Source organism: Culex pipiens, chromosome 3 (assembly GCF_016801865.2).
Source record: "Culex pipiens pallens isolate TS chromosome 3, TS_CPP_V2, whole genome shotgun sequence".
Classification (NCBI taxonomy): domain Eukaryota; kingdom Metazoa; phylum Arthropoda; class Insecta; order Diptera; family Culicidae; genus Culex; species Culex pipiens.
Genome location: NC_068939.1, coordinates 78,863,522 through 78,877,664, shown reverse-complemented (window position 1 = coordinate 78,877,664; position 14,143 = coordinate 78,863,522). Strand labels below are relative to the sequence as shown.

At 35.2% G+C, this 14,143-nt stretch overlaps 1 protein-coding gene across 2 annotated transcripts in view; it reads left to right on the top strand.

Annotated features, from left to right (window-relative positions):
- The first annotated feature begins 8,364 nt into the window (after positions 1-8,364).
- The window catches only part of LOC120424791 (trithorax group protein osa-like), an 18,026-nt gene continuing 12,247 nt past the window's right edge, over positions 8,365-14,143 (top strand). For both annotated transcript variants that reach the window (XM_052710095.1, XM_052710094.1), the window contains exon 1: positions 8,365-8,692. In XM_052710095.1, coding sequence (XP_052566055.1) covers positions 8,690-8,692 — 3 coding nt within the window. In that variant the 5' untranslated portion in view covers positions 8,365-8,689. The remainder of the gene's footprint in view (positions 8,693-14,143) is intronic.

Below are 14,143 nucleotides of genomic sequence, written 5' to 3'. Positions count from 1 at the left end.
GTTTTATTGAGCTATCGCTTCTGTGCGATTGGCTGCGAGCCGATTGAGAATATGAGCAAGGCTAGAAATAAATCTCTATATTTTGTATAAAGGACGATGTAAACTCATATGGTCACAGTGTAGGCTTGAAGACGAAGTCATGTTTAATTTGTTTTGTTCTGGGACCTTAAACCTGTCAGATTTTTTTTTATATTGAACGTAAACATTGTAATTGCCATTAAAACAAATATTGATGCACGAATAAAACGCCCCCAACTTGATTTATATAAATCCAAATTGTGTCCTCCTCATTGCAAAGTCCATTTGATCTATTGGTCTTGTGAAACATAACACCCTGCACATTTTTTTTTTATCAAAACAGTGGTCCACTGAATTTGCAAATTTTTTTTTGAGAAATTGTGATATTGGTGATTTTTGAAAATATTGTAAAAAAAAATAAAAAAATAATTTTCAGATGCAAAATAAAGTTGCAATCGAAAATGACTTTAATTATTTTTGTTAAAATACATTTGAAGATTTGAAGGTACCGTAAACTGGGGTCAATCGGGACACATGGGGCGAATTGGGACAGCAGTTTTAATCATGTTGGAGCACAATATTTTGATTTTTCTGGTTGGTTTCGGTTAGAACAGACTCAGGCCAACAAAAAGTGTACATCCATTTCCAAATATAAAAACTGATGTCCCTATTCAGACTGTAGTCCCGATTCACCCCAGATTACGGTACAAGCAGTTTTTTTTCAAAAAAAGTTCAAAGAAAAAAAAACAGAAAAAAAATCCCAGATATTTCATATTTAACTTTGTTGATTGATCTACTTTTTTTTATTGCTTTTGGTTATTTGTTTATCTCTGTGTTACCTGTGTCGATATTGAAAGGACCGTCGAGAGCGGGAGGTATCAAATTGTACAACGAAAAAAATCAAAGCATGCTATTTTTACAGGGCTGCGAAGTCGGGTCATATTTCAAACGACTCCGACTCCGACTCCGACTCCGACTCCGACTCCGACTCCAACTCCAACTCCAACTCCAACTCCAACTCCAACTCCAACTCCAACTCCAACTCCAACTCCAACTCCAACTCCAACTCCAACTCCAACTCCAACTCCAACTCCAACTCCAACTCCAACTCCAACTCCAACTCCAACTCCAACTCCAACTCCAACTCCAACTCCAACTCCAACTCCAACTCCAACTCCAACTCCAACTCCAACTCCAACTCCAACTCCAACTCCAACTCCAACTCCAACTCCAACTCCAACTCCAACTCCAACTCCAACTCCAACTCCAACTCCAACTCCAACTCCAACTCCAACTCCAACTCCAACTCCAACTCCAACTCCAACTCCAACTCCAACTCCAACTCCAACTCCAACTCCAACTCCAACTCCAACTCCAACTCCAACTCCAACTCCAACTCCAACTCCAACTCTGATTCCGGCTCAGGCTTTCAGCTCTAACCGACTCCAACTCCGACTCCAACTCCGGTCTACCAACTCTACCTTTCAACAAATGGTTGGCTCCGACTCCGACTCCGACTCCACATATTTTTAAATGTTTCAAAAGTTAGTTAACTATTAACTATTAGGATTACTTAAAAACTCTCTTAGTGAAAAAAAAAAACTGAAAAAAAGTTTCTAGTTTTACAAAATTATATATATGTTATTGAAACAGAAATAAAAAATCTCCAGTTTTGAAGGCATTTTCAGAAGAACAGTGTTGTAAGGTAATTTTGAATTATTTACTAAACCTCAAATTTTAATTTTATTAATTAGAAGCTAATAAACTAAAATATTTAATTGTTATTTTATTTAATTATTATTAAAAGAAAGCTGGATTGATTTAACTTATAAATTCAATTTGCTCACTAATAACAATTTTAAACGAATCTATTTTCCATTGATTTTTTTTAAAAGAAATACATAGCCATGGCTGCCGGGTCCGGTGGCGCAGTGGTTAGCGTGGTAGCCTCTCACCCCAGTATGGCCTGGGTTCCATTCCAGACGGACCCGGTGGCATTTTTCCAGACGAGATTTGCCTGACCACGCCTTCTATCAAATGGGGAAGTAAAACGTCGGTCCATTAGCGTAAAAGAGGTTTTCAGTGACTAACCACACATATTTGGGCGCCTAGAAATGACCAGAAACTTGCAACAGAGACCACAAAAAACCCGGGGTTCGTTGAAGTGGATTGTTTTACTTTTATAGCCATGGCTGATGGAGATTATTATTGCAAATCAATGTATTTAAAGAATTTCTTCGTTGAAAGGACGCTTAAGGGGCAATTTTTTAATATCCGTGGCCTAGAAAATATTTTAGCTAGGGATTTTTGATTACATTTAATTTGGAAAATAGAAAATTTTCTATATATTTAAAAGAAGGCGCGCGATACTTCTTGAATCTTCACCTATAACGCAGCTTTATGAATGGTCGTGCGCCTCCATCAAAATATATGAAAAAAAAACTTATAATTGCATAAAAAACAAAAACCCAACAACAAGGTAAAACATTTTCTAGGTTAAGCTTTGTTCTAAATAAAAAAATGACCCTTCTTGGTTAATGAAGATACGAAAAGTTTCCCTTAAAATGACATGTTCCAACATTTTGTACAAACGAGTAACGGAAAATGGCAGAGTTTAAAAAATATGTTATTTTTTGATAAAAAATACAATTTTTTTTAGAATATTGAGTACGCCATCAAATTGGACGTCCAATTTTACATAAAAGTCCCTTTGACACCAAATTTCTACCACCGTCACCGGCTGCAAATTATTGAAAAACACCTGTTTTTCGCATGTTCAAAAACGTAAGGGGTCGTACCGCCCCTCCGTCACGAGTTGTCCAAAAAACGCACCTCGGATTTATGATCAGGGACAAAAGTCATGACAAAGTTTCACGCAAATCGAAGTGGGGTCGGGGCAACTTTTCCCGATTTCGTGTGAGTTAGTAGAGGATGTACATTTTTTTCAAAAAACACATTTTTTCAAAAGGTTATAACTTGGCGGCATTTTTTTTCTAAAGTTACGGTTTTTGTCCCCTAAAACATAAAAATAATTTAATAATTAAAACATACGGATTTTGGGAAGTTGGTATTTTATAAGAAAAAATTGATAAAAAAATCCGTCAAACGCGATGAAAAGTAAATTTTGAAATTAATTGTTATAATTAATCTTATATTTATAACTCAACAGAAACTTGATAAAACTACTAATTTATGTGAGTGATTTCATTTTATTACGAAATGTTATTGGTTTAGCTATGTCAATCAAAATAAAAAAAAATCAAGCCATCCACATTAACGACCCCCGGGTCTTTCATGGTCTCTATTGCAAGTTTCTGCTCGAACCTAGGAGTCCGAAGGCTTGAATGGGGAGAGCACCCAAACCTCTTTCTACTCCAAGGAACCTTCCAACCCAGTGTTTGAACTGACGACCTTTGGATTGCGAGTCCAACCGCCGCCAGCGATTCCACCGGAGTAGGCTTGGTTTGGTGTGTTGTTTGTACTTATGGCATGGAGACGACTCCTACACCTGGAATGACTTAACGGCCTAACAACCAAGGCCGGGACCGACATTTTACTTCCTCATCCGATGGAAGGTTGCAGCAGATGGGAATCGAACCCAGAATCATCCGCTTATAAAGCGGACAGCGTAACCATTCGGCCACGCACTGCCACCACGTTAGCTATGTAACGAATTTAAATCGAATGATCCTTGCTAAAATTTCCTAAAATCTATGTTGACCTCCTCGACAACATGCTTGACACATTACTAGGGTATATGACCCTATTTTGGACCTAGTACCAATTTTGGACCTATTTTTATTAATCGAGGTAGTTCAGGCTTTTAAAGTACGAATTCACTGAATCCAACCAACAGAAAGTGTAAGCAAGGTCGTTTTGTAGCTTACCTCTTCCAAAAATGTTAACATTTTAGATTATTTCCGCCTTTTCAGCCACTTTTTCCAATGCCATTCGTATTTCCTACCATTTTCCTAGCACAAAGATTAGGTCCAAAAATTCCAGCCTCGTTGCTTATCAGATTTAGCTCGCGACACCTTGATGTTTTTTTCTGTTTTGCACTGACACCAAGCAATTTCGTCCGGTTTCCGAGCAATGTAACTGTTGTTTATTTAATTCTGTTATGTTTTTCATCACTAAACCATTGAAATAACTATTCTATTATCGAAAAAAACTAAATTCAAAATATTTTTTCAAATCAGCCGCGTTGGATCAGTTTTTGGAGCTACTTTGACGTTGGTTCAAGGCTATCACCAACACATGTATAACAATGTGTTGCCAGTTTTGTTTATCAATTTATTTCGATATTTCATTGAAATTAATTGATAATCTTTAATTTAATATTTTGAATTGAATTTCTTAACTGTAATTATTTGAATGAAATCTAAGTTTGAAAAAGCAAATGATTAACAAAAACAACGAAAATATGCACAAAAATAATGCACATTGATGATAGAGATTTAGATTATTGTTAGAACCGATTGCACAGTATCCCAAAATTTAAGTTGATGTTGATTTATTTTTGTCTTAACATCATTATCACCAATTTAGCTGCATATATTTTTAATTTTTGCTTTAAAAAATGCAAACTGGCTACCCTGTTGGAATTGAAGGGGAAACGATTGAAAAACATAAAGGGTCTAGTTCATTTAATCGTCTGCTGTCACCGTGACAGGAGCTGTCAATATTGCTTACGAGTGGTTTTTGAAAATGTCGTATGAATTAAATTTAAAAAATCTTGAGTTAGTTTTAAAAAGATCCTATGCGCTAGTTATAAACAAATCAATTTTTGATCAGTTCTCGATCAATTTATGAGTTATAAATAAAAAATGCTTTGAATTGTCATCTGCACGTCTTTAAAATGCTCCTTACTGGAAAACAAACAAAAGATCGTAATGACTGTTACGACGTATTGCAAACTAATCAGAGAAATATTCATATGAAAAAAAATTTACCGTGTCAATCATGTTATAAACACAATTGAACCAGCAAGAAAAATAAAAATCTTCGAAAAAAATAGCATTAGTGATGGATGTGATGTTAACTTTATGAATTTTATGATTTGAGACATATCTGATTACCGTAAATCTGGGTGACTTTGATAGGTTTGAGATGTTTCCGCAAAATGAAGAGTACAAATTCAATACGTACGGAATGGTATGGAATCATACTGACCGTGCTCAAAGTACCTCATGAAGAACTTTTCATGAAATTTTTAAAAGTTTAAATAGTAAGTTAACTATAATTAAGAAAATTTTGATAAATAGCAATATTTTAATCTTCTAAAAGTGTCATGATTTTCTCAAAGAACATAATTCTGAATCATTAAACGGAATGCATTTTCGGATTCTTCGGACAATTTTCTACTAGGATAAGGATAAGTTTGTAAATAATAAGGCTTAATAAATATTATTTGTTTTTGAAACATAATTAAAAAAAAATCTCCTAATTTACAGGCATTTCCAGTAAAACAAATTTCATATAAAATGTGAAGACTTTTGATTCGTTCTTTGAATTCAGTTAAACATGTAATATCAATCTATGACTTAATAAACAAAACTAATTTCAACGAATTTCAGGCAAAGTTCTGAATTCTAACAATTTTACCTAAAACTTTTATGTATAAGGTAAAAAGCTTATGAACTAAGTTAATTAAATATTGACAAATACGATTTTCTTAAAAATAATATCAGCAACCTAAGTGATGGTAAGTTCGAAGTAAAAATAATGTTTGAACACCTCAAATCTGCTTTTAACAAAACAAATTATTTGATAGGCACCCTGGTACCCGAGCATGGGTAAATAACAAGGGAAATGCGTAATAATACCTTTCTCTGGTATCAATACCAAATTTTGGTATTCCTGGACCCTTTAAAATTTGTCTTAAGGATTATGCAAGAGCAAAATGTGGTATCATACCAATTTAAGGTATTGTTTTGATATTGCAAAATTGCAGAATTTGTCAATGATCGAACACCACATTTTGGTATTCTTTTGGTATTACAGTATTTTATCAAATTCCACTGCAACTATGGGAAAATTTTGACCAATTTTGACAAAATAATTAATTTTGCGCTATAATGATGTCTCAAAGCGAATGCTTTCATTCAAAACCGGAAATTTCAAACTTGATTTTAAACATTTTTGATATACCCCCTATAGAAATGACTTGAAATTGTGGAAAATTTTCTAAGTCAGGATGGCACATTTTGGTATTATTTTGGTATTAAAGTGTTTTATCAAATTCCTCTGCAACTATGGGAAAATTTTGACCAATTTTGACAAAATAATTAATTATGCGCTAAAATCATGTCTCAAAGCGAATGCTTTCATTCAAAACCGGAAATTTCAAACTTGATTTTAAACATTTTTGATATACCCCCTATAGAAATGACTTGAAATTGTGGAAAATTTTCTAAGTCAGGATGGCACATTTTGGTATTATTTTGGTATTAAAGTGTTTTATCAAATTCCTCTGCAACTATGGGAAAATTTTGACCAATTTTGACAAAATAATTAATTATGCGCTAAAATCATGTCTCAAAGCGAATGCTTTCATTCAAAACCGGAAATTTCAAACTTTATTTTAAACATTTTTGATATACCCCCTATAGAAATGACTTGAAATTGTGGAAAATTTTCTAAGTCAGGATGACACATTTTGGTATTATTTGAATATTGAAAGGTTTCATCAATTTTCTCTGAAACTATGGGAAATTTGTTAAAAAAAATTATACGAGTTAATTAATTTTGGGCTAAAATGACTTGAAACCCAAGAATGTTAAAGATGATTTTAAACATTAGTGTGATATACCCACTAATATTTTTTTCAAAAACATTGAAATATCTCTAAGTCGGGATAACCAAATACTTTGAAAAACGAGTCAATCCACAGATTAATGAATTTTGGTGAATTTCAATTCAGTTTCATTTTAATAATACTTATTTTTCAATCTTGTTATTTTTCAGAAGCTTCAAGAACTTCAAGCACAGGCCGTTCATCAATGACAAATGCATTCGGTGTGGTGAAGAATATCACTAATAACAACATGGAATCATCAGGTGAGTAGATTTGGCTGTTGCATATGAATAATTTCCGTTTTTTCACTAACTGCAACTGCTGCACTAAAAATGGTATGAAAATACCAAATTTTGGTATTACTTGTTCAAATACCAGCGACCATAATGTGCTCTTGGTTGCCCAGTAATAGATGGTAAAATACCATGAAATCATACCAAAATCATGTATGTGAAAGACCACAGAAATACCAAAATATCCAAGGGCGCGGGAATACCTAAAAATAAAACCATGGCAATACCAAGTTTTGGTATTCAAGCAATGTTCAAAAATCCAGAAGACCTCAACTTGGTATTGAAATGGTTTTATTTTGAGGTATTATTTTACCCTTGGAATAACATGGTTTGGTATTGTTGTGCCCTTACACATACAAGATTTTGGTATGATTTCATGGTATTTTACCATCTATTACTGGGCAACCAAGGGCACATTTTGATCGCTGTTATTTGCCCAAGTAATACCAAAATTTGGTATTCCCGTGTTATTTACCCCTGCTCGGGTATTTAAACAAAGATTTCAATTATTATTATTATTATTATTGCAATTATTATTGCACTTTGTTAAGCATGAATTAAGGCACAAAACAATCCTGAAACAAGCCAAATTAGTTAGACCGTTCCTGAGAACAATGCGAAATATGTTGACGCTTTGCATAGTAGGTCCAAAATAGGGCCATATACCCTAGTTAGTGCGTGATTAAATTTACGCAACCACATTTCGTCCTTGCTTCAAGAACCAACTCTTCAGCAACCACTCCAACCATATCTCGAGAAAGGGCTTCGCCAACATTGTTTCCAATCTTCACCCACATCCAGCGTACCTGCAGTGGGTCGCATCCATCCGCCGTTTGCGAAGAGTTCGTCAAATTATGCATGTTCACTATATTGCGAATTTAGGCGTTTGTTGACAAAAATGGCCGTTGAAGCGCCAGCACGCGCCCGCCGTCAAATGTTACCAACTGACATTTACGTGACCCGCGTCGCGAGACCAAAGAAATTCTTCAGATTATTCTGAAAACCTTTCAGTGACAATCTCACGACAACTACCGAAATCAAGTTGCGCGCGTTACGCCGCGAAACTTTTCTCGAAATTTTTGGCGCGCGCGCCCGCGTCCGACCACGCTCTGAGAAGCACGTGGTGGCACAGAAGATCTTCTCTCAACAGCTCGGCTCAGCTCAGCTGTAGATGCCGGGAGGATGCCCCTTCTTCTGCGGGCACCTTCTATAGTATATAAGTAACGTCGATTGATGGATCCTAAACTTCATTCGCCGTAATTGTTTGATCGAGTTGAGATCGGTCTCTCGCGAAGCTCTCTGAACGGGCTTGCGTACGTATACGCGGTAGAACAATTCTTGGGAAGTTCCTGGACATCACTTTTACTGGAGTAGAACAAGGACTTGGTGTTTTGGAAGTGTGAAGAGTGCGTTACAGTGTTACCGAGGGGTGTTACGGTGAAGATCTTGGATTATCCTCAAGTGACTAAGGACTGTTTGGAGAGGACATTGTGGTGGTGAACCCAAAGGTCGAACCAGTTGACTTGGTGGTGCTTAGTGGTGGCTTCCTTCTTGGCGTGTGAACTCCGCGGCTTGACGCGCAATGGTGAGTGCCGTTGATCCCAATTGATCTGAACTCGTGGGTCCGTGTGAAGGTGGTGAATAATGGAGATCACTTTAGCGCAAAAAAAACTCTCCTTCGCAAATGTGCATACGATACCGTTATTTTTTGTGACCTGCTGCAGTTATGCTGCAGAGAGCAACTCCACGTTACGTAACGATCATCGGAGACTGACTGATCTCTATGATCTATCTCTCCCAACCTGGTCACAAATGACCCGCGTGCCGCGGAAGAACTGGGGCCTGAGAAAGTCCCACCGAAGCTGTGCGTGAACGACCATGTCGGGGAGGGGACGGCTATGGCCAACCAGCTATGACGTTCCCTGGGACCCCGGAGTCGGGAAGATACCCACCAGACCCATTATGCGGTGGTGATCGTGTGTCGTGTTGTGGTGTTGCCAGAAGTTGGCCACAGATCGGCGCGGGGAGGCCTGCAAATTTTTAGCCACTTTGGAATTATGTCATCGCGCGGTTGAAGACGTCTCGGCCGTTGAGAGGTTGAGGTTTGTCGCGTCGGCGGTGGTGTCTTCTGCCGCAGTGATGACCTTTTGCAGCGTTGCATTATGCTGCGCTGTGCGGTGTGATGTGGTGATAGTGCGGAGGATACCTCCTCCTGTCGTTTATCTGGTTGCAGAGATTGGGCTGTTTGAAGAAGATGCTCGTTACGGGAACACATGGGATGCTGAGTGTTTGTGACATTAGGGTGGTTCGTGGTCGTGTTAATATGGAGAGAACGAACTATTTATTGATTCAAGTGCAACTTTGTATATATTTGGACTCAAAAAACGCAAAGTTTCAAAAAAGGTGAAAAGTGTTCTAATTGACAAGGAAAATGAATGTTTGACAAAATACCTTAATACAACCGTGCAACAAAAACTATCAAAATGATGCACTTACGACGGAGCAACTGGATATTTATAAATCTGTTGATCATCAGATAGACTGTTTATAAAACTTGCAATGTTGGATTTGTGGAAGTTTTTGGGTTTTTAATTATCACTTCGAGTGGAAAATTGTAGGTAGTGTGGCCTTCTTCAATATTTTTTTCTCGTTGAAAAGGTCTTTTAAAATACTATGGAAATTTAAATTAAATTCTAGAGTGTTTTAAAAAGTCCAATCAATAAATTATTTATTCTTTTTTTTTGTTGTTTTTGAAACCGTCTTGAGTAAGGAGTATTCAAAAACACCCAAAGAAAAAATATATATATATTGGACCTTTAGAAAAACTTCAGAGTTGTTCCGCATTCAATTCAATTTATCTCGTTTTCAACATTTTCGAAATTGTTATCCTTTTTATAAGGATTATTTCACAATTGTGTAGCTTTTATTTTTGAATCGAAATATGCTTGTGAGGGCAAAGGTAACGGTTAAAGCCTAAGTGCCTAAATTAATTTTATTAAAAATGTCCGCTTTGTCAGTTTATGTTTTGCTGTATGAAGTATTTTATCTTCAAAAAATTTGATAGTATTTTTTGGGTCAGAGTGTAAGGAGGTATTTTTTTGGAAAAGCAGAAAATTTCTTGATGGTTTTATTTTTTAACATATCGAACCAATATTTTCCGAAATATCGCGAGTTGAAGATTGGGAGCTTATTAGGTGACACAACAAAATTTAATAGGCTGTATCTCAACAACCAGCAGTTCGATCAACAAGGTCAAAACATGACAATAGTAGGACATTTTTTTTCAAATTGTTTTTTTTTCAAAGGTTTTTTTGCATGAAGTATTTTTAAATAAAAAAATATTTTTCGAATAACACGCATATAACTAAAATACGATTTACTTCACAGAAAAATAAAAAAAATAAATAGAGTCATATTCTACTTCAAATTTGATTTTGCATCTAAAAAGTATGTTTGAAATTTTATTTGGCATTTATTTTCCTTTTTTAAATGCTTTTTTTCAAAAAGTGCATGATTTCGGTACCCGATTCTGCACCACCTTTAACGTAGAGTTGAAAATGCTTTTTTGAGCTCCTTTAAAATATATCAATAAACACTTTAAGTGTTTAAAAGACTTATAAAACATGTGTTTCTCCGTGGGCATATTTTGCTGAAAAGTCCTAATAAAAACATACAACTTTGCCCAAAAAACCAAATCGATCAGAAAATCCCTTCTCAAAATACAGATTTTCAAAGGTTCACAAATTGCATAGTGCCCCCGGTGTATTTTTTCGAGACTTCAAAGATAAAAAAATCGATATGTCTGATTTCTGGCACCGTGAAAGAAGGGCTCGCTCCCGACATTTTGCGGGGTATACCGAAATATTTCGTCGAGGGATCTAGAGCAACTTTTTTTTGAAGATTATTTTTCGATTTTATGGGATATTTGTTCAAAAAAGTCACAGAAAATAGGTGCATTCATGTTGATATCACTCAAATTTCTTATTAATATGCCTTGGGGACACTAACGAACTATATTTGACCAATATTTGACCTCCAATAACAAAATTCGAACCAAATTTATCAGATTTCTAGCTTTTCTTTGAATTTACCCCAAAATCCAAGCTGGAAACCCCGATACGACCGAAAGTAAATCTTTTCTTTGTATAATTTGTCATGAAATTACAGCAACACATTGCCCAGATACAAATTTGAGCATTAAACAATGCAAAACATTGTTGTTGTTGTTGTTGATTTTATTGGGGGAACTTTAACCCTATGGGCAGGGTTGCGAATGAGCGAGCGCTCACGGAAGGCTTGCTCGCTCCAGCTGGAGCGTGAGTTTTTATCAGGTAGCTCGTGCTCGCTCACGCTCACCGGAGCATTTTGCGCTCACGTGAGCTGGTGAGCCAAAGTAGGTAGTTGTTTTTTCCTGTTGAAGCATCTGCCTGTTTGAAACGAAGTTTCTAGAAATGTCTCAGCACAGGCAGCAAAAACAAACAAGAAAGTGGTCGAACAAACAAAAGTAGGCTATGAAATGGATTTGATCAGCGAACCGAAATTTACGTTCTATTTAAAATCTAGACATTTTTCGAACAAGGAACAAAAAACTAATTTCATAATGTAAACATTCATTGACGCGAAGAGATGCACTGTTTGTTCACAAATCAAATCCATATTGGACCATATTGTATTGTTGTTATGTACAAAAATATTGACAATTTATGTATATTTTATTTATTTTTATTTTTTATTTTTTAATCTTATAAACAGTTACAATCATCCTTGTTCAAAAAATCATATATAACTTGTAATTGAATATTTTCAGAGGTTTGGTTGCGAAAGTGTTGAATAAAATCCACTTGTTATATTTTAATCAAACAAGCATTTAACCTTGAATCGAGCTTACCGAAGCATAAATCCTCTTGAATCAATTCATTGTTTTGAAAGTTTTTCTAAGGTTTACAGGCCCTTTTATTTAGGCGTCTATACCCCTCCGCCCCTCTCTGCTACAATAAGGCATTTGAATTCTAAAATATTTATACTTTCGACTGTATATCTAAAAAATTATTTGACCCCTGCGAATCCATGATTGATGAAATTAAGCTATTCCAATTCATATATCATAAAATTTGTCCACAAAGTCATATTTCCACAGCCCTACTGCACCTGACGCAAAAAATCCATCTAGAATTGAAAAAAAAACTTTCTCAAAAACGTTAAATGATTAGCGACACGTCCAAAATGAGCGCTCCGTGAGCGAAATATGAGCGCGAGCGTGAGCGTGGAGCAAACGTGAGCTGAAAAAATCGGAGCAAACGTGAGCGCGGGCAAACGTGAGCTAGCTCGCGCAGCGCTCCTCCTCACGAATGAGCGAAAAGTGAGCGCTCACGAGCGCGTGAGCGCGTGAGGAACGCAACACTGCCTATGGGTCATTCGCTCCCGTAATGCAAAACATAGATTATTTATTTAATAAGTTGTTTATTAGCCAATAGGTTCCGAAAATTATTTTTTCAATCCTCTGCCACATTACACAATTACATTTTAAAACATTTTAGAATCAATCACATTGTAGAAAACAGTTTTCTGAACAAGTTCCATAAAAAAATTAAGTTTTGGTTCAATATAAGCAGAGATATGCCCAATTTCCTGAAATAAATAGTGCCTTTCTCCAAAATTTCTTAATTTAATTACCTTTCACATGATGGGCCTGCCTACTAAGTTTTATAAGGAATGCTATAGAATAATTTTCATGAATTTCATCAAAACTTGTTATAATTTCTATGTTTTAGTAAAATATTATCATCATAAGAAATATCTTAGTAGGCAGTGCCCATCATGTGAAAAGTAATTAAATTAAGAAATTTTGGAGAAAGGCACTATTTATTTCAGGAAATTGGGCATATCTCAGCTTATATTGAACCAAAACTGGAACATTTTATGGAACTTGTTCAGAAAACTGTTTTCTACAATGTGATTGATTTTAAAATGTTTAAAAATGAAATAGTGTGATGTGGCAGAGGATTGAAAGCTCATTTATTTAATAATCTATATTTTGCATTGTTTAATACTCAAATTCGTATCCGGGCAATGTTTTGCTGTATTTTCATTACAAATTGTACAAAGAAAAGATTTATTTTCGGTCGTATCGGGGTTTCAAGCTTGGATTTTGGAGTAATTTCAAAGAATATTAGAAATCTGGTAAATTTGGTTCGATTTTTTTTTTATTGGAGGTCTAATAATGGTCAAATGTAGTTGGTTAGAGTCCCCAAGGCATATTAATAAGAAGTTTGAGTGATATCAACATTAATGTACCTATTTTCTGTGACTTATTTGAACAAATATCACATAAAATCGAAAAATAATCTTCAAAAAAAAAGTTACTCTAGACCCCCCGATGAAATATTTCGGTATACCCCGCAAAATGTCGGGAAAGAGCCATTCTTTCACGGTGCCAAATATCAGACATACCGATTTTTTTTATCATTAGCTTGTTCTAAAAAACACACCGTGTGCCTCTTATGAAACAACCAAAAAGGCAAAGTGGCTTCTTCTGACAAAAAATGTATGGACAAATTTAAATTATATAAATAAAAAAAAAAAATCAAAATCAAAATGCAACTAGGTTTCGTTTTGTTCTGATCGACATTTTTAGTTTTTTTTTGCCTAAGTAGTCCAATTCGCCAGATGAAAATATTCAGTTTATCTTACACTGAATGTTTACATTTGATAGATTTGCCTATTAAAAGAAAAAAGATTTTGTCATTTCATTGTCCACAAAAAGAACGTAGATTAATTTTTACATCACGACAAAAATATTACTTTTCTGTGTCTCAAAACTATGACCAAAAGACAATATAGAGCAATCTTTTGTGATTATGACAATGTTTGTACCTTTGAAATTTGAAGAAAATAACATAATAAATCAAGTAAGTTTTATGTATTATTATTGTTTTTAATGTTGAAAGCTTTAACTAGAATTAAGTTTGCTAGGTAATTTATGTTACAATACCTGATTAAAATTCAAATAAAGCCATGAACACAAACTGAAACGTGA